The sequence below is a fragment of the Tachyglossus aculeatus genome, chromosome 13 (genome assembly GCF_015852505.1).
Source record: "Tachyglossus aculeatus isolate mTacAcu1 chromosome 13, mTacAcu1.pri, whole genome shotgun sequence".
NCBI classification, from domain to species: domain Eukaryota; kingdom Metazoa; phylum Chordata; class Mammalia; order Monotremata; family Tachyglossidae; genus Tachyglossus; species Tachyglossus aculeatus.
Window position 1 is genome coordinate 3,835,487 of NC_052078.1, and position 20,622 is coordinate 3,856,108.

Sequence of the window (20,622 nt, forward strand, 5' to 3'; positions counted from 1 at the left end):
ACCACGGACCCCCGGGATCCCCGGGATCCCCGCGCCCCCGGGACCCCCGCCGCCCCCGGGATCCCCGGGATCCCCGACGCCCAGCTGTTGCCCGGGGAGACGGAGAGGGCAGGCCAGCTCAGCCAAAAGGCCGCCGAGGACCGCGGGCACAGCGCCGCCTGCCGGCCGGCCGCCCAACTAGCCTCCCTGCCCGCCCGCCCACAGGGAGCCCGCGCCCCCTGCGGGCCGGAGGACCCGACTGCGGCCTGCGGAGGACCCGACTGCCGCCCCCTGCGGGCCGGAGGACCCAACGGCTGCGCCGCGCATCGCCGCGCCGCGCCCCCTGCAGGCCGGAGGACCCAACCGACTGCCCCACGGGAACGCACGACTGCAGGTCATTCGGAGTGGAGCGCTGTACCGTCCCCCGCCCTCGGGGTACTGCTCTGCCCGCAGCAACCGCCAAATCGACAAGCAGCGTGGCTTAGTGGAAAAGGCCCGGCTTTAGAAGTCAGAGGTCGTGGGTTCTAATCCCGGGTGACTTCGGGCAAGTCACTTCACTTCTCGGTGCCTCCGTTACCTCCTCTGGAAAATGGGGATTGAGACTGTGGGCCCCACGGGAGACAACCTGATTACCCTGTATCTGCCCCAGCGCACAGAACAGTGCTCGGCACATGGTAAGCGCTTAATCAGTCAATCAATCAATCGTATTTATTGAGCGCTTACTGTGTGCAGGGCACTGTCCTAAGCGCTTGGGAAGTACAAGTTGGCAACATATAGAGACAGCCCCTACCCAACAGTGGGCTCACAGTCTAAAAGGGGGATATTATTATTATTATTATTTTTGATGGCATTTATTAAGCGCTTACTATGTGCACAGTTCTAAGCGCTGGAAGCACTGTTCTAAGTGCTTTTTTAAATGGTATTTATTAAGCACTTACTATGTGCACAGTTCTAAGCGCTGGAAGCACTGTTCTAAGCGCCTTTTTAAAAATGGCATTTATTAAGCACTTGCTATGTGCAAAGCACTGTTCTTATTAAATCCATCGTTGATTGGACACACCCAATGGCTTATGACCCCTAATGACAACGCCTCAGAAAACAAGCTCCAGCTGGCAACGGCCTGTAGCGGAGAGGGGCCCTTCCTCGTAGACTACAAGCCCCACATGAGCCTGAGATGCACACATTTTTTTTTTAGTGGTATTTGTTAAGCACTTACTAAGTGCACACAGCACAATACTACACTTTGGAGTAGACTCGAGCTACTCAGGTTGGACACAGTCCGTGCCCCACAGAGGCTGGCGTCTTTAATCCCCATTATCCGGATGAGGTAACTGAGGCCCAGAGGGAGTGAAGCGACTTGCCCAAGGTCACACAGCAGGCGAGTGGCAGAACCGGGATGGCACCCAAGTCCCCTGACTCTAGTGCCCAGGCTCCTTCCCTGAGGCGACACCGTTTGTCCCATCCGGTTATCTCCTCTCTACCCGGGATGGCCGCGTTTGAGGGCTGACCGGGCTCACATCCCATTAGGAAGCGGGGTCTGGGAAAAGGTTGAGAAACAGCCCGGCCTAGCAGGTACAGCATGGGCCTGGGAGTTGGAAGGTTCTGGGTTCTAATCCCGACTCCACCACTTGTCTGCTGTGTGATCCTGGGCGAGTCGCTACACTTCCTCTGGGCCTCGGTTCCCTCATCTGGAAGATGGGGATCGAGACTGAGAACTGAGGTGGGAAAGGGACTGTGTCCAACCCGGTTTGCTTGTATCGGCCCCAGGGCTCCCCCATCTAGACTGCGAGCCCGTTGTTGGGTAGGGACCGTCTCTATCTGTTGCCGACTTGTACTTCCCAAGCGCTTAGTCCAGTGCTCTGCACACAGTAAGCGCTCAATAAATACGACTGAATGAATGACTTAGTACAGGGCCTGGTACATAATAAGCGCTTAATGAATACCACAATTATTATTGAGGAGACGGGGAGCATCCGCCACCCACTACCCACCCAGGAGAGGATAAGGGGTGATGTTAGGAATTCATTCGGCTTTTATTGACTTGAACAGAAGCCCGTCCTGAGCCCCTGAACTGCAGGGTGGGGCTCGGCCTGGGTCCGGGAGGAGAAAAGCAGGATGCGCAGGCAGCTCTGCGGACCCCGGCCCGACCCCTGCGAGCAGCGGGCAGGGGGTTGTGATCGTCGGAGCTGCTGATTTGAGGAAGTCGTCCCTTCTGGGCCTAAGCCACAGAGCAATGGGTGAGTTTCCTCCCCCTCACCCCCAACAGTGGCAGGGCGGAGAGGAGGGGAGTGGGTTTCGGGGGTGTGATCACCGACGGTACTGTTAGGCAGCCACGTCACTCAATCTGGGCGCTGGGGTGGGTCGCCCACCTTGCTCCACGCCAGACGGAGACGTGGCCCGGTCAGTTGGAAAGGAGCAGGTGCTTTCTCACGCCGCCTCCCCTGCCCTCTGGGCTTGGCCTTGCCCATCGTGTCCCCGCGAAGCTCGGGGCAGGGGGCCGAGCCACGTCCGCCCGTCCTGGAAGGGGAGGGAGGTGCCTGGGGAAGAGGCACGCCTGCCCCCCCACATCCATCCCTGCAGCGGGACCTCACGGCCGGCACACCAACAGCCCCGGACGAGGAAGGGGGGGCGGCAGCGTGGACGCCGGGTCCTCCATTTGGACCAGCTGACCGGGGAGGTGGTCAGCTCCGTCCGCTGGAGCGTGGTGGGGTCCTTCCGGCAGAAGAACCTGGGGTAGGGCTGTCGTCGAGTCTATGTACAAGGCGGAGCGCTCCTCCGTCCACCCCCTGCCGCGGTGGCGGGGTCGAGGATGTCCACGTTCTGCTGCCCCAAGAGGGTCTCTGGCCACGGGGTTGGGGGCTGGGCCTGCCCAGGGGAGCCCCCGCCCCCCCCGGCGTACTCTCTGGGACAACGGGGGTCTCGGTCCCGGTGAGGGGCGGCAGAAGGGGCCGCCCAGTTACCAGACCCCCGGGATGGAGGCTGACAGGGAGGAGTCAGGGGTCCGTCAGCCCCTCACGTCACGGTTCGTGAGGGGCCCGAGCAGTGCAGCATGGGGAAGGGGTGGGGGGTCACAGGGGCCCACCCCAACACGAGAGCCGGGAGGGAATGACAAGAAGGGGCATCCCGGAGGGAGGTGTCGTCCGTACGGGGTCAGCTCGAACCCGACCGAGCGGGAACGGTCAAAGTCGTGTGGCGGGGGCGGTCCCGGAAAGGTGAGGGGGTCGCGTCTGGGGGCCGGCGGGCCAGACGGGAAGTAAGCCGGCCCGGAGCCGGTGGCGGGGAGGGGAGACGGAGGGCGGCGCCGGGGCGAGGACGGCCTCCCCTCCCCGGCCGGCCTCACCACCCGCCCCCCTCCCTGCCGTCCGCGGCCTCGGGCCCGGGCCCCGGCGGGAGGCCGTGGGGGTCCGGGGGCTCGGGGGGGTGCTCGCGCAGGTGGTCCTCGAGGGCCCGCTTGTAGCGGAAGCCCTTGTCGCAGCGCGGGCACGGGTAGGGCCGCTCGCCCGTGTGGATGCGCTGATGCTTCATGAGGTGGTGCTTGCGGATGAAGCTCTTGCCGCAGTGGGCGCAGTGGAAGGGGCGCTCGCCCGTGTGCAGCCGCCGGTGGTTGAGCAGGTGCTCCTTGCGCACGAAGCTCTTGGCGCAGTCGGGGCACGGGTAGGGCCGCTCGCCCGTGTGGATCATCCGGTGGCGGACCAGGCCCGAGTGGCAGTTGAAGTGGAGGCCGCACTGGGCGCAGGCGAAGGTGCGCCTCTCCTGCCTGTGGCCGCGCTGGTGCAGGAGCAGGCCGATCTTCAGGCCGAAGCTGCGGCCGCACTGGGCGCAGGCGTGGGGGCCCCCGCCGGCCCCCGCCCCGGCCGCGTGGGCCCGCCGGTGGCTGCTCAGCCGGGACCGGTCCGCGAAGGTCTTGCCGCAGTCGGCGCAGGCGTAGGGCCGCTCGCCCGTGTGCACGCGCAGGTGGTACGTCAGGCGCGACGGGTGCACGAAGCCCTTGCCGCAGTGGGCGCACTGGTAGGGCCGCTCGCCCCCCGCCGGGCCGGGCCGCTGGGCCGGGGGCCCGTCCCGCCCGCCGGAGGCCTTCCCGCGCGGCGTGCCCGCCTCCGCCTCGCCGGGCTCCCGGGGGCCGGCCCCGGGGCGGGGGGCCTGCGGGGCCGCCGGGACCGGGCTCCCGCCGGCCGGGCCCGCACGGTTTTCCTCGGCGGGCACCGCCGGGCCCTGGGCCGGGACCGGGCCTTCCGCCTTGACTGCAAATCCGTCGCCCGCTGAAACGAAGGGGAGCGTCGTCAGGCCGCCGGGGGAGGCCCGGTCGTTACAGACGGGGTGGGGGGCGGGCGTGGTGAGAGGTGGGGATCCCGGGGTCACCCTGCGTCGACCTCCTGGGGATCGCCCCTTGGCACCGCCGCCCCAGGTAGAGGGGGTGGCGGGAGGTAGCTTGCTGCTGCTCACAAGCCAGCCCGGAGCCGCGGGGAGCTTGGGAGGCAAAGAGCCCGGGGCCCAGGAGTAATTATTATTATTATTATGGGGTCTGTTAAAGCGCTTACTAGGTGCCAGGCCCTGTATTGAGCGCTGGAGCGGATACGGGCAAATCGATTTGGACGCGGTCCCTGTCCCGCACGGGACTCACGGTCTTCAGCCCCTTTTTCTAGATGAGGTACCTGAGGCTCAGAGAAGTTAAATGACTTGCTCGAGGCCCAGAGAAGTTAAATGACTTGCCCGAGGCCCAGAGAAGTTAAATGACTTGCCCGAGGCCACACGGCAGACAAGAGACGGAGCCGGGGTGAGAACCCACGGCCAGGAGACCTGGAGCCCAGCCCCGGCAAGGCCGCCGGCCTGCAGGGTGACCTTGGGCTGGTCATTTTACCTCTGGGCTTCAGTGTCCTCATCTGTACGAGGGGGGCCAGATCCCCGGGCCTCCCTCTTAGATCGCGAGAGCCTAGGAGGGGCGGGGGCTGGGTCCGATCTGGTGATCCCGCATCGTCGTTGCTGCCCGGTGCCCCCCCCGAGCCCCAAGCCCCAGCCGCTCACCGCCGTAGGGGCCCTGGTCAGCCTGGGCTGCTGCTTCCTCCGCGGCGTCCTCGGCCTCCTCCTGCTCCTGCTCCTGCCCCTGCTCCTCCACCAAGCCCCGCAGCCTCTCGCCCCCGGGCTCCTCCTCTTGCTTGATCCAGGACAGGATATCCGAGGCGGAAATGCCGGGTTCTGGTCCGGACGGAGGAGGAGGCGGGCCCAGCTGTCGCGTGCGGCCGTTTCGGGGGAGACCCGCTCCCGCGTCCCCACTCCCGGACCCGCCAAGGCCCGGAGGGCTACACCCCGGGGGTCCACCGGCATCCCAAGCCTGGGGGGCACGGCTTTGGCCGGCCACGGCTCCGGACAGCACTGACCCGAAGGGGGTGGGGGGAGAAGGGCCGAGTGGGCGGGTCCTCTCCCACCCCCACTCACCGGCATTGGGGCCCGATAGTGCGGCCTGCTCCTCGGCCTCGGGCTGGGCCTCTGCGACGTTCGGGGTCTCGTCGGGCGCGGGCTGGGACAGGATGTCGGGCTGGGACATGGCGTAGTCTGGGGGTGGGCGGGATGGGGGGGACGTTGGCTGGTCGGGCCGGCCTCAATTTTCACCCGGGGGCAAGCCCACCCCCTACCCCCTCGTCCTAGTCCCCGGTCGCTCACGATCCCGGAGCCAGGCCTCCCACCTCCTCCCAGAGGCCTTCTCTGCTGAACCGCTGCCCGTCTAAGCTCCCTGAAATCATGCCAGGAGGGGGAACAGTCTCTCCGGGGAAGGACGGGACAGGGCAGGGATCGTATTAGCTCTTTATGTGGCACTCCCTCCTTCCTCTAGACGGGAAGCTCGCTGTGGGCAGGGAGCCTGTCCACCAATTCTGTTGCATCATCATCATCATCAATCGTATTTATTGAGCGCTTACTATGTGCAGAGCACTGTACTAAGCGCTTGGGAAGTCTCCCAAGAGCTTAGTACGGTGCTCTGCACCCGATAAGCGCTCAATAAATACGATAGATGTTTCCCTCCTTCTGTTTAGGATTGACGGGGCGGGGGGGCCCTACCTGGCCGATGGCCCAATAGCCAGAAGGAAGAGGGGAGCCAGGGGTGAGGGATTCAGGGAATACTGAAGGAATCGCCCTCTGGTTTTTCCTAGGGTCTGCGGCCCACCCCGCTGCCCCCCGCCCCCAGCCAGATTGGAGGGGGCCCGCCCTCACCCATGGAGACCAGGGACTCGTAGTTGCCCTTCATAATATTCTTGTAGAGCTCCTTCTGCCAGTCCTCCAGCTTCTCCCACTCCGGCGCGGAGAAGTAGACGGAGACGTCGTCGAATATCACCGGGACCTGCGACCAGAGGCGGGGCTGGACTTGGGCCCCGGGGCGCTCTCCCCTCCAGGCCCGGGTAGGGGATCCCCGTGCCTGGCCCTCCCCGGCCCACGGCCCGGTCTCGGCGCCCTTTCCCCAGCGTGTCGGGAAGGGTGCGAGCCTGTGGGATGGATGGAGCCCCCGCTCGGCGGATGCCCCCCTCCCCACCTCGTTCTTCCCACTGACGCTCGTTTCTACGGGAACCAAGATGCGGCTGATGGTGAGTGACGGGCTCGGCGCCCCCTCTTCCGGAGGGATCTCATGGATCCAAGGGAGGCCCCCCGAAATGGTGAGGATTTTCTACCTCCTTGAGGACAAAGGGCTCTCGTGTCTCCTTTTCCTAGGGTATTTGTTCAGCACTTACTACGTACCAGGTACCGTACTAAGCGTCGGGGCCGATCGGCTGTGGCATTTGTTTGATGTCCGTTTACTCGTTTCGATGTCTGTCTCCCCTCTTTTAGACCGTAAAGCCGGTATGGGCGGGGGTCGTCCCCCTTTATTCCTGTACTGCACTTCCCAAGCGTTTAGTACAGAGCTCTGCACACGGTAAGCGCTCAATACATATGATTGGATGAATGAATGAAGCAAGCGCTAAGTGCCAAGCCCTGTTTTAAGCGCTGGGGTAGATACAGCAGTGTGGGTCAGTGGAAAGAGCCCGGGCTTGGGAGTCGGAGGTCATGGGTTCAAATCCCAGCTCTGCCAATTGTCAGCTGTGGGACTTTGGGCAAGTCACTTCACTTCTTTGTGTCTTAGTTACCTTATCTGTAAAACGGGGGTTAAGACTGTGAGCCCCCCGTGGGACAACCTGATCACCTTGTAACCTCCCCAGCATTTAGCACAGTGTAAGCACTTAATAAATACTATTATTATTATACAAGCTATTCGAGTTGGACAAGCTAATCAGTCAGGTCGGTCACAGTCCCTGTCCCGCGTGGGGCTCACGGTCTAAATCCCCATTTTACAGACGAGGTGGCTGAGGTCACAGAGGACTCGCCCAAGGTCATCCAGCGGACAAGTGGCGGATTCGCTGCCCGGGGCCTCGCGCGCTGGTTGTCCCCGAGAACCCCCACTCGGGCCCAAGGAGGCAGCGTGGCTCAGTGGAAAGAGCCTGGGCTTTGGAGTCAGAGGTCATGGGTTCAAATCCCGGCTCCACCACCTGTCAGCCGGGTGACTTTGGGCAAGTCACTTCACTTCTCTGGGCCTCAGTTACCTCATCTGGAAAACGGGGATTAAGACTGTGGGCCCCCCCACAATGGGACAACCTGATCACCTTGTAATAATAATAATAATAATAATGACGGCATTTATTAAGCGCTTACTATGTGCAAAGCACTGTTCTAAGCGCTGGGGAGGTTACAAAGTGACCAGGTTGTCCCATGGGGGGCTCACAGTCTTCATCCCCATTTTACAGGTGAGGGAACTGAGGCACAGAGAAGTGACTTGCCCAAAGTCACACAGCTGACACTCGGCAGAGCCGGGATTTGAACCCATGACCTCTGACTCCAAAGCCCAGGCTCTTTCCCACTGAGCCACGCTGCTTCTCTGTTCTTACCTGTAACCTCCCCAGCGCTTAGTACGGCGCTTTGCACAAAGCAGGCGCTTAATAAACACCATCATCATTATTATTAAGGAACGAAAGCGCTTCGGGCAACCCCCGGACAAGCCAGCGCTGCCCAGGGACCCCTCCCCGGCCCCGGCCCCGCTCACCTTGGGGACCTCGCCGTTGGTGGCCGGGGGGAAGCGGAGGACCCAGAAGTTCCTGTTCCTGAGCAGGTTCTCCATGTTCTCCAGCCTCCTCTGCAGGAGCCCGTACTCCTGCAGCAGCGTCTCCAGCACGGCCCACTTGCCCTCCAGCCGGCTGCCGAACTCGGCCGCCGTCCGCTCGCAGTCGGCCAGCTTCTTCTCGGCCGAGCCGGCCCGGCCCTCCAGGCCCAGCAGCCGGCGGCCGTGCACCTCCACCTTGCGCTCCACGGCCTGCACGGCGGCCACCACGGTCCACAGGGAGATGGCCGCCGTGTGCAGGTGGGCCTCGCTGGCGGGCGGCTGGCAGAACGGCAGGGTGGGGCTGCCCTCGGGGTCCCGCTCCGAAGCCTGTGGACAGTTGGGGGGAGGCGGGGGAGGGTGGGCGGGGGGCCGGAAGACCCCCAGGCCCCTCCCCGATCCATCCGGCCCATCGCGTAGCACCAGCGAGGCCTAGCGGCTACAGCCCGGGCCTGGGAATCAGAAGGATCATCCTCATCAATCGTATTTATTGAGCGCTTACTATGTGCAGAGCACCGTACTAAACGCTTGGGAAGTACAAATTGGCAACATATGGAGACGGTCCCTACCCAACAGTGGGCTCACAGACTAAAAGTCTAAAAGAAGGATCCGGATTCTAATCCCGGCTCCGCCACTCATCTGCTGTGGGCCCACTTAGCTTCCCCGTCGTGCCTCAACTCCCCCATCTGTAAAATAGGGATTGGGACGGGGACTGCGTCCAACCTGACTGTCACATCTACCCTGGCGCTCAGCACAGCGCCTGACACGCTGTCAGCGCTTAACAAATACCGCAGTTAATGTTATTACTGTCATTATCCTTTGGCTTGCAAGGAGGGGATTTGGGGCCGGGGGGATTGGGGTCCCTACCGCGGTCTCGCTGCCGGACGGCTCCCGGGACGTTCCCTCCCCAAGCGGCTTGGCCACCAGGCCTCCATTCCGTGGACGTTTGGGGGGACCCCAATTCTGCCTCGGGCGGCCCCAGCTCCCGCCCATTGAGAACGGAAGCCCTGGTGGGCAGGGTACACGTCTATGGGCTCTGTTGTACTGTCCCCTTCCGGGTGCTCAACACAGTGCTCTGCACACAGTAAGTGCTTAATACATCATCATCATCATCGTCAATCGTATTTATTGAGCACTTACTGTGTGCAGAGCACTGTATTAAGCGCTTGGGAAGTACAAGCTGGCAACATATACAGTCCCTACCCAAAAATGGGCTCACGGTCTAGAAGGGGGAGACAGAGAACAAAACATCATCAGTCGTATTTATTGAGCGCTTACTATGTGCAGAGCACTGCACTAAGCGCTTGGGAAGTACAAATTGGCAACATATAGAGACAGTCCCTACCCAACAGTGGGCTCACAGTCTAAGAAAACAGTCACTTGACCCCTCTGTGCCTCAGTCTCCTCCTCTGTAAAACGGGGATGAAGCAGACCTCTCCTCCAGGAGGTCTTCCCCGACTGAGCCCTCGTTTCCTTTCAACTAAGCGGTGGCATTGGAGCACTCGCTGTCCGCACAGCAATGTAGTGGGGCGGCTCAGTGGAAAGAGCCCGGGCTTGGGGGTTGGAGGTCGTGGGTTCTAATCCCGGCTCCGCCACTTCTCAGCTGTGTGACCTTGGGCAAGCCACGTACCTTCTCTGGGCCTCATCTGTAAAATGGGGGTTTAGACTGGGAGCCCCCCTTGGGACAACCTGATCACCTTGTAAACTCCCCAGAGCTTAGGACGGTGCTTGGCACGCAGTAAGCGCTTAATAAATGCCATCACTATTATTAGTAGTGGTAGTGATAGACACTTGGAAAAGCCCTAAACAACAGAGTTGATAGACCAATACGGCAGAACACACTGATGATTTTGTACTTAACACTTCCTCTTCTCCTCCTCCACCTCCCTTTTTTTTTTTTAATGGCATTTATTAAGCGCTTACTATGGGCAAAGCACTGTTCTAAGCGCTGGGGAGATACAAGGTGATCGGGTTGCCCCACGGGGGGGGCTCACGGTCAATCCCCATTTTACAGATGAGGGAACTGAGGCCCAGAGAAGCGAAGTGACTGGCCCAAGGTCACACAGCTGGCAACTGGCGGAGCCGGGATTTGGGCCTTGCGCTTGGATTTTCCCCCTCCACTCGGCCACCCCCCCGACCCCCACGGCCACAATATATTCCAGCGCTTAGTACAGTGCGTGGCACATACTAAGCGCTTAACAGACGTGACGATGAATGTAGTCACTTTGATTCACTTATTCTCCCCGTCCACACTGCGAGCCCGGGACTGGGTGGGGCCTGCCTCTCCCTGTGGCCGCCTCGCTTTGTCGTCATCATCATCATCAATCGTATTTATTGAGCGCTTACTACGTGCAGAGCACTGGACTAAGCGCTTGGGAAGTACAAATTGGCAACATTTAGAGACAGTCGCTACCCACCAGTGGGCTCACAGCCTAAAAGGGGGAGACGGAGAACAAAACCAAACAGACTAACAAAATAAAATAAATAGAATACATAGGTACAAATAAAATAGAGTAATAAATATGTACAAACATATATACAGGTAGTGTGGGGAAGGGAAGGAGGTAAGATGGGGGGGTGGAGAGGGGGACGAGGGGGAGAGGAAGGAAGGGGCTCAGTGTGGGAAGGCCTCCTGGAGGAGGTGAGCTCTCAGCAGGGCCTTGAAGGCCTTGTCCTTCCCAGGCGCTTAGTACAGTGCCCTGCACGCAGTAGGCGCTCAGTAAATACGACGGATTGATTGATGGATTGTCCCAGTGGCGGGCGGGCGGGCGGTGGGCGCTCACTAAGTAAGCGCCACCGACCGGGCGCCCCAATAACCGGCGCGATTGGTCCGACCGCTCCCCGGCGCTCGGCCAACAGCAGCAGCAGCAGCAGCCCGGGCGGGCCGCGGGCGGAGCGGGGGAGGCGCCCCCGCCGCCGGGCCGCCTACCGAGCGCCGGCAACGGCGCGCCCAGCGCCTCGCTCAGTGTGCTCACCTGCACGGGGGCCGGCTGGGCCATGGCGCAGGCGCAAACGGGCGGGCGCGCGCGCGCGGGCGGGCTCCCCTCCACCACCACCCCCTCCCGGGCCGGTCGGCGAGGCGCGCGCCCGGACCGGCGGCGGCGGCGGCGGCGGCGCGAGCGGCGGGGCGGCGGGAGCGCGCGCGGCCCCGGTGCATGCCGGGAGCCCGCGGGGGGGGGGGGGGGGGACGCTCCTCCCGTCGTCCACCGAGCTCGCCCCCACAGCGCCCCCTGCCGCCGGGGGTGGGGCCCTGCGAGGGGCGCGGCCACAGCGCCCCCTGCCGCCCGGAGCGGGGCCCTTGCAAGGAAGACTTTCCTCACGGGTCCCCACAGCGCCCCCCTGCCGCCGAGAGCGAGGATCTGCAAAGAAGGCTTTCACAACGCCCCCTGCCGCCCGGAGCGGGGCCCTTGCAAGGAAGACTTTCCGCACGGGTCCCCACAGCGCCCCCTGCCGCCGGGAGCGAGGATCTGCAAAGAAGGCTTTCCTCACGGGTCCCCACAGCGCCCCCTGCCTCCGGGAGCGGGCCCCTGCGAGGGACGCGGCCACAGCGCCCCCTGCCGCCAGGAGCGGGGCCCTGCGAGGGACGCGGTCACAGCGCCCCCTGCCGCCGGGAGCGGGGCTCTGCGAGGAAGGCTTCCACAGCGCCCCCTGCCTCCCGGAGCGAGGCCCTGCAAGGAAGACTTTCCTCACGGGTCCCCACAGCGCCCCCTGCCACAGGGAGCGGGACCCTGCAAGGAAAGCTTTCCTCACGGGTCCCCACAGCGCCCCCTGCCGCCGGGAGCGGGACCCTGCAAGGAAAGCTTTCCTCACGGGTCCCCACAGCGCCTCCTGCCGCCGGGAGCGGGGCCCTGCAAGGAAGACTGTCACAGTGCCCCCTGCCGCCGAGAGCGGGACCCTGCAAGGAGGGCTTTCATAGCGCCTCCTGCCGACGGGAGCGGGGCCCTGCAAGGAAGACTGTCACAGCGCCCCCTGCCGCCGAGAGCGGGACCCTGCAAGGGAATGTTTCTTCACGGATCCCCACAGCGCCCCCTGCCGCCGGGAGCGGGGCTCTGCAAGGAAGACTTTCACAGCGCCCCCCTGCCGCCTAGAGCGGGGCCCTGCAAGGGAATGTTTCTTCACGGATCCCCACAGCGCCCCCTGCCGCCGGGAGCGGGGCCCTGCAAGGAAGACTGTCACAGCGCCCCCTGCCGCCTGGGGCGGGGCCCTTCAAGGAAGACTTTCACAGCGCCCCCTGCTGCCGGAAGCGGGGGCCTTTTAAGGAAGCCTTTCCTCCCGTCTTCTACCGAGCGGGTCCCCACAGCGCCCCCTGCCGCCTGCCGCCGGGAGCGGGGGCCATTTGAAGGAAGCCTCTCTTCGCCTCTGTGCACGTGGGGGCCCGGGCTGGTCTCTTTTTATTGCTGAATTGTAATAATAATAATAATAATAATGGTCTTTGTTAAGCACTTTCTGTGGGCCAAGCACTGTTCTAAGCGCTGGGGGGTGGGTTTACAAGGTGATTAGGTTGTCCCACATTTGGCTTACAGTCTCCATCCCCATTTTCCAGATGAGGTAACTGAGGCCCAGAGAAGTGAAGTGACTTGCCCAAAGTCACACAGCTGGTAAGTGGCGGAGCCGGAATTAGAGCCCACGACCAAGCGCTTAGTACAGTGCTCTGCACACAGTAAGGGCTCAATAAATAAGGTTGAATGAATGAATTAAGGGAGCCCTTCCTGGAGGCTTCCACCTCAGCGGATTCCCACAGGGCCCCCTGCCCCATCCTTAGGACCAAAAAGGCACTTTCCCTTATTGGCCGGCCGGAGGAATAATAATAATAATAATCGTGGTATTTGTTAAGCGCTTACTATGTGCCAGGCACTGCACTAACCGCTGCAATAAGTACAAGCAAATCGATTGGAGACGATCCCTGTCCCACGTGGGGCTCATAGTCTCAATCCCCATTTTGAAGATGAAGGAACTGAGGCACAGAGAAGTAAAATGATTTGCCCAAGGTCACACAGCAGACAAGTGGCAGAGTCAGTATGAGGACCCATGAGAATTATAATAATAATGGTATTTGTTAAGCGCTTACTATGTGCCAAGCACTTCTGACTCCCAAACCCATGGTCTATCCACTTCGCCTTGCTACTTCAAATAGAGGACGGCTGGGTAGTCTGCGGGGGAAGAATCCGTTCTTGGGGAGGGGTAATTGTAATCAATTGTGTTTATTGAGCACTTACTGAGTGCAGAGCACGGTACTAAGCACCTGGGAGAGAGCAATATAACAATAAACAGACACCTTCCCTGCCCACAATCAGCTCATAGTCTAGAGGGGGGAGACGGACATTAATATAAATCAGTGAATTACAGATATGGACAGAAGTGCCATGGGGCTGGGATGAGGGGATGAATAAAGGGAGCAAGTCAGGGTGACACAGAAGGGAGTGGGAGAAGTGGAAAGGAGGGCAGAGTCAGGGAAGGCCTCGTGGAGGAGATGGGCTTTGAGGTGGGGGAGACTGTCGGACATGAGGAGGGAGGTCATTCCAGGCCAGAAGCAGAATGTGGGCGAGAGGTCGGCAGTGAGCTAGACAAGATCATTCAATCATATTTATTGAGTGCTTACTGTGTGCAGAACACTGTACTAAGCGCTTGGGAAGTACAAGTTGGCAACATATAGAGGCAGATCGAGGTACAGTGAGAAGGTTGGCATTATGTTGGGTAGGGATTATCTCTATATGTTGCTGACTTGTACTTCCCAAGCGCTTAGTACAGCGCTCTGCACACAGTAAACGCTCCATAAATACGACTGAATGAATTAGGGGAGCAAAGTGTGTGGGCTGGTTTGTAGTAGAAGAGCAGTATGGTGAGGTAGGAGGGGGCAAAGTCATTGAGTGCTTTAAAGCCAATGGTGAGGAGTTTTTGTTTGTTACGGAGATCGATGGGCAATCACCGGAGGTTCTTAAGGAGCGGGGAAACCTGGCCTGAATGTTTTTGTGGAAAAATGATCAGGGCAGCAGAGTGAAGTACGAACTGGCCTGGGGAGAGGCTGGAGACAGGGAGGTCAGCAAGGAGGCTGATACAGTAATCAGGATAAATGATTGGATTAACGTGATAGCAGGTTGCATGTTGCATGGAGAGGAAAGCTGGATTTTAGCGATTGTCGGGAAGGTTGAAAGGCTGGATTTTAACGATTGTCGTGAAGGTTGAACTGATAGGATTTAGTGACAGATTGACTATGTGGATTAAGTGAGAGAGAGGAGTCAAGGATAACTCCAAGGTTACGGGCTTGTGAGAAAGGAAGGATATAGTGATGGGAAAGTCAAGGGGGAGGACAGGGTTTGGGTGGGAAGAGCGAAAGTTCTGTTTTAGACATGTAGCTTACTCTCCCAAGTGATTAGTACAGTGCTCTGCACACAGTAAGTGCTCAATAAATACCACTGATTGATATGTATGTGTGTGAGTTTGTGTGTGTGTGCCCATCCCATCTCTATGAAACTGTGGGCAAGGATGGTATCTGATGCCCGGGCAGTGGGCACTGTCCTCCAGCCCTTTGGGTGCTCTGCTCACCCCAGACCAGCTGACTGATGACTGACTGAGGAAAAAGAGCTGAGGGAGGAGCTGATGAGATGCATCAGTACCAGGCGTGGCTGCGTGGGGAAAAGGAGCTAATTAGGGTGCTTGGTGTGGCAAGGGGGCATAGCTCAGGGGTAGAGCATTTGACTGCAGATCAAGAGGTCCCCGGTTCGAATCCGGGTGCCCCCTGCCTGGTTTCCATTTTAGTTCCTACGGCCCCCAGTTTCCCCTCACTACAGGCTGGCACGGGCCTCCACTTGTTGACAACAGCTCAGTCCCCAAATCCTGTTTCTCCTCTTGGAACCAGTCCTATCCAGGTGGGATTCTGGGAGGGAGGGGAGGGTTGGAGTGGGAAGTTCAGGGCTGGGACCCTGTTGTCTCTGGGAAGCCCACACCCTCCCTTACCGGGTTGGGGAAGGAAGACTCTCCCCTTAGCCTTCCCATGGCTCAGAGTGAGCCGGTGAGGGAATGTACCCATCTCATCCCTATGAAACTGTGGACTCCTGAAGGGCAAGGATGGTACCTGTTGCCCAGGCACCGGGCACTGTCCTATGGCCCCTTAGATGCTCTACTCCCCCCATACCAACTGACTGACTGAGGAAAGAGTTGGAGGAGGAGCCGGGAGAAACTGATGAGATGCATCAGTACCAGGCGTGGCTGGGTGCAGAAAAGGAGCTAATTAGGGTGCTTGGTGTGGCAAGGGGGCATAGCTCAGGGGTAGAGCATTTGACTGCAGATCAAGAGGTCCCCGGTTCAAATCCGGGTGCCCCCTGCTTACTTTTTTATTCATTCAATCAATCATATTTACTGAGCACTTACTGTGTGCAGAGCACTGTACTAAGTGCGTGGGAAGTACAAGTTGGCAACATTTAGAGACGGTCCCTACCCAACAACAGGCTCTGCCAGCCAGCCTGCTTATAAGAAAGAAGATACAGAGTTTCCCTGCAGGTCTCATCTAGGGCAGAGCCCCGTGGCTGTTCTGAACCTGGAGGGCCAAAGGAATCCACTTCCTGGGAGCTGTCAGAGTGGAAAATGGGGCAGCACAAGATCATATACTCCCCCTGAACCCTGAAACGATGCCCCTGCCAGGATGGGCATCCCTACAATGGCCCCTTTGACCACTCTCCTCCACTCCCATCCTTTCCAAGCAGGGCCTTGCCTTGCAGGAATAGTCCTAGTAGTAATAATACTATTCCTGTAAAATGGGGATTAAGAGCAAGAGCCCCATGTGGGGCAGGGACTGTGTCCAACCCGATTTGCTTGTACTCACCCTAGTGCTTAGTACAGTGCCTGGCCCTGTAGTAAGTGCTTAACATATTATTTAATAATAATTGAGGTATTTTTTTCAAGGACTTACTATATGTCACGCCCTGGATTAAGCGTCGGGTTAGATACTAGATAATCAGATCAGACACAGTAGCTGTCCCACAGGGAGCTAATAATCCAAATAGCTCAGGGGTGGAGCGTTTGACTGCAGATCAAGTAGCCCCTCTTTCAAATATGGGTGCCCCCTATCCAGTTTATGCTTAAATTTCTGCGGAAAATCTAGAGCCTGGTAACTGGCAAATTTTGGGTTGGGTGGTGAGGAATCCTTAGTGGTATTTAGCACATACTGTGAGCAGAGCGCTGGAGAGTACAGTAATGGTAGCAATAGTAATGATAATATTAGTAATAATATTTCACCCAAGTACTTAATGTTCTGCTCTGCCCATAGGCAGCAAATTCATTCATTCATTCAGTCGTATTTATTGAGCGCATACTGGGTGCAGAGCACTGTACTAAGCGATTGGGAAGTACAAGTTGGCAACATATAGAGATGGTCATCATCATCAATCGTATTTATTGAGCGCTTACTATGTGCAGAGCACTGTACTAAGCGCTTGGGAAGTACAAATTGGCAACATATAGAGACAGTCCCTACCCAACAGTGGGCTCACAGTCTAGAAGGGGGAGACAGACAACAAAACAAAACATGTAGACGGGTGTCAAAATCATCAGAACAAATAGAATTAAAGCTATATGCACACTGATTAGGCATCTTCCGTGAGCATAGCACTTTATTAAGAATTAAGCGCTCAGTACAGTGCCCTGCACACAGTAAGCACTCAATAAATATCACGTGTAGATAAATTAGACAGGTCCCTGAACTCAAGGAGCTCATAAGCTAAAGATAGTGGGAAGGGAGGGGGGTTGGCATCAGATACCTAAGGAAAGATGATAGTTTTGAAAACCCCAAAACAACAATAAAGGATAAGAACCATGAGAAATTCAAAAAGAACAATAGGGCCCTGTTGGAGGAGCAGAGTTTCGGGCCCCTCCTGGCTCAGACTCCAACAGTCTTTTGTTCAGTCAGTATTTATTGAGCTCTCATTGTATGCAGAGCACTGTACTAAGCGCTTGGGAGAGTACGACAATAAAAAGTCACATTCCCTGCCCACTGTGACGAACTCACAGTCCAAAGGGAGAGACAGACATGAAGAGAAAGAAGTAAATGACGGATATGGACATAAGTGGTGAGGGGCTGGGAAGGGGGATGAATAAAGGGAATGAGTCAGGGCCCCGCAGAAGGGAGTGGGAGAAGAGGAACGGGGTGGCTAGCTCTCTTCCTCCCTTCAAGGCCCTACTGAGAGCTCACCTCCTCCAGGAGGCCTTCCCAGACTGAGCCCCTTCCTTCCTCTCCCCCTCACCCCCTCCATCCCCCCGCCTTACCTCCTTCCCTTCCGCACAGCACCTGTATATATGCATATATGTTTGTATTTATTACTCTATTTATTTATTTTACTTGTACATATCTATTCTGTTTATTTTATTTTGTTAATATGTTTGGTTTTGTTCTCTGTCTCCCCCTTCTAGACTGTGAGCCCACTGTTGGGTAGGGACTGTATATGTTGCCAACTTGTACTTCCCAAGCGCTTAGTACAGTGCTCTGCACACAGTAAGCGCTCAATAAATACGATTGATTGATTAGTCTGGGAGAGCCTTCCCACTCTTGCCACCTTCAAAGCATGATTAAGGGCACACCTCCTCCCAGAGGCCTTCCCCCAACTCCCTCTCCCTTCTACGCCTTTTGGATAATGGGCCCCCACCCTTGCTCCCACAGTACTTAGGTACATATTTTTAAACTTATGTTATAAATGATTTATTTATATTAATGTCCGTCTGCCCCTCTAGGCTGTAAGCTCTTTGTGGGCAGGGAACGCGTCTGCCAACTCTGGTGTATCGTATTCTCCCGAGTGCTAGGTAATAATAATAATAATGGTGGCATTTGTTAAGCGCTTACTATGTGCCAAGCACTGTTCTAAGCGCTGGGGAGGATACAATCAATCAATCATATTTACTGAGCGCTTACTGTGTGCAGAGCACTGTACTAAGCGCTTGGGAAGTACAAGTTGGCAACATATAGAGACCGTCCCTATCCAACAGTGGGCTCACAGTCTAAAAGGGGGAGGAGAGGGAGAGGAGGGAGAGGAATACAAGGTGATCAGGTTGTCCCATGGGGGGCTCACAGTCTTAATCCCCATTTTGCAGATGAGGGAACTGAGGCCCAGAGAAGTGACTTGCCCAAAGTCACACTGCTGACAAGTGGCAGAGCTGGAATTAGAACCCATGACCTCTGACTCCCAAGCCCGGTCTCTTTCCACTAAGGCACGGAGAAGTTAAGTGACTTGCCCAGAGTCACACGGTACGGTGCTCTGCATGTAATAAGTGCTCAATAAATACCACCAGATGGATGGGTGAGCCGTCCCAACAGAATGGGGTGAGGGTGGACACTGTGAAGCTTTGTTCCTGAGAGATTGATAACTCGTTGTGGGCAAGGACCGTGTGTACTAATTCCGTTAGATTGTATTCTCCCCAGCACTTAGTACTCTGCTCCTGCTGTGCACACAGTAAGTTCTTAAGAAATATTATTGATTGATAGGTTGTAGCTTCTCCACATTCCCCATGGCTTTCTTCACCCTTCCCAGGCCAGCGCAGGGGCTCATGGAAAGTCCTGAAATGGGAAGTGGGTGGGTAGTCATCATCATCATCAATCGTATTTATTGAGCGCTTACTATGTGCAGAGCACTGTACTAAGCGCTTGGGAAGTACAAATTGGCAACATATAGAGACGGTCCCTCCCCAACAGTGGGCTCACAGTCTAAAAGGGGGAGACAGAGAACAAAACCAAACATGCTAACAAAATAAAATAAATAGAATAGATATGTACAAGTAGAATAAATAAATAAATAGAGTAATAAATATGTACAAACATATATACATATATACAGTGGTCCAGTGGTGAGCCCCCACATATCCTGACCAGAGATGCCGGTGCCTTCTGGTAGATGGCAAGGGGGCCGGAGGGGGAGCACCTTGGAGGTTGAAAATAATAATTGTGGTATTTGTTAAGCACTTATTGTTTTCCAGGCACTGTACTAAGCTCTGGGGTGGATCCAATCAATTCAGGTTGGACACAGTCCTTGTCCCACTTAGGGCTGACAGCTTCAATCCCCATTTTACAGATGAGGAAACTGAGGCCCAGAGAAGTGAAGTGACTTGTCCAAGGTCACACAGCAGGCAAGTGGCAGGGGCAGGATTAGAATCCATGATCTTGGGAGTCCCAGGCCCTTGCTCTATGCACTGGGCCATGCTGCTCTGGAGCCCTTCACTAAGCTGTATGCATTCTCTCTTGGTCAGTCGGTCAACATTTCGTCTAGCCTGGAAACTCCTTGTGGGCAGGGCACATGTCTACCGACTCTGTTGTATTGGACTCTCCCAGGGCTCTGCACACAGGATATAATAAAACACCACTACTGGATTCCTCAACGGCCATCCCGTAACTTGCTAATTGCCAGATTCTAGATTTTCTGTAGAAGCTAAAAATGGAGGCCACCAGGCAGGGGGCACCCGGATTTGAACCGGGGACCTCTTGATCTGCAGTCAAATGCTCTACCCCTGAGCTATACCCCCTTGCCACCCTAAGCACCCTAATTAGCTCCTTTTCCGCACACAGCCACGCCTGGTACCGATGCATCTCATCATCTTCTCCCGGCTCCTCCTCCAGCTCTTTCCTCAGTCAGTCAGCTGGTATGGGGGGAGTAGAGCATCTAAGGGGCCACAGGACAGTGCCCAGTGCCTGGGCATCAGGTACCATCCTTGCCTTCCAGGAGTCCACAGTTTCATAGAGATGAGATGGGTACATTCACTCACCCGCTCACTCAGAGCCATGGGAAGGCTGAGGGGAGAGTCTTCCTTCCCCAACCAGGTAAGGGAGGGTGTGGGCTTCCCAGGGACAGCAGGGTCCCAGCCCTGAACTTCCCACTCCAACCCTCCCAGAATCCCACCTGGATGGGACTGGTTCCAAGAGGAGAAACAGGATTTGGGGACTGAGCTGTTGTCAACAAGTGGAGGCCCGTACTAGCCTGTAGTGAGAGGAAACTGGGGGGCCGTGGGAACTAAAATGGAAACCAGGCAGGGGGCACCCGGATTTGAACCGGGGACCTCTTGATCTGCAGTCAAATGCTCTACCCCTGAGCTATGCCCCCTGGCACACACTGTAGCCTTCACAGTAGGTACTAATAAATGTCTCTGACGCTGACGCATTGAGCCCTAATTACCACCTTTTCTTCATGGAGAAGCACGTGATGGCCACCGCCTCCTCCGGCCCCCAGACCTCGACTCCCCTCAGTTGCCCCAGACCCCCCAACCTGAGAGAACAAGCACTTCAGGGGGAAGGGGCCACGCCGGGTGGGTGCTGGACCCTGGGGGGATGGAGGAGAAGAGGGGGGACCAGTTGGACAGTCTTTTAGACTGTGAGCCCACTGTTGGGTAGGGACTGTCTCTATGTGTTGCCAATTTGTACTTCCCAAGCGCTTAGTACAGTGCTCTGCACACAGTAAGCGCTCAATAAATATGATTGATTGATTGGACAGTCCATCAGAGACAGGATGGAGCCCAGGAGGGGTCCTATGCAAAGTGCACAGGAGAATAATAACAATTAT

The 20,622-nt window shown here is 57.6% G+C and overlaps 1 protein-coding gene and 4 non-coding genes across 5 annotated transcripts; 2 read left to right on the top strand and 3 right to left on the bottom strand.

Moving 5' to 3' along the window:
• Positions 1-1,998: 1,998 nt before the first annotated feature.
• Positions 1,999-11,115, bottom strand: ZNF398 (zinc finger protein 398). Its single transcript, XM_038755461.1, has 6 exons — positions 11,068-11,115; positions 8,039-8,422; positions 6,184-6,310; positions 5,413-5,529; positions 5,002-5,172; positions 1,999-4,238 (listed from the first exon to the last, which is right to left on the bottom strand). Exons 1-6 carry the CDS (start codon positions 11,089-11,091, stop codon positions 3,316-3,318), a joined length of 1,746 nt encoding a protein of 581 aa, XP_038611389.1. The 5' UTR covers positions 11,092-11,115; the 3' UTR covers positions 1,999-3,315.
• Positions 11,116-14,758: 3,643 nt separating this feature from the next.
• TRNAC-GCA lies at positions 14,759-14,830 on the top strand. The gene has a single exon. It is a non-coding gene; the product is annotated as a tRNA-Cys (tRNA).
• Positions 14,831-15,341: 511 nt separating this feature from the next.
• Positions 15,342-15,413, top strand: TRNAC-GCA. The gene has a single exon. It is a non-coding gene; the product is annotated as a tRNA-Cys (tRNA).
• A 4,106-nt stretch (positions 15,414-19,519) lies between these two features.
• On the bottom strand, positions 19,520-19,591 carry TRNAC-GCA. Its single transcript has one exon. It is a non-coding gene; the product is annotated as a tRNA-Cys (tRNA).
• Positions 19,592-20,094: 503 nt separating this feature from the next.
• On the bottom strand, positions 20,095-20,166 carry TRNAC-GCA. The gene has a single exon. It is a non-coding gene; the product is annotated as a tRNA-Cys (tRNA).
• Positions 20,167-20,622: the final 456 nt, after the last annotated feature.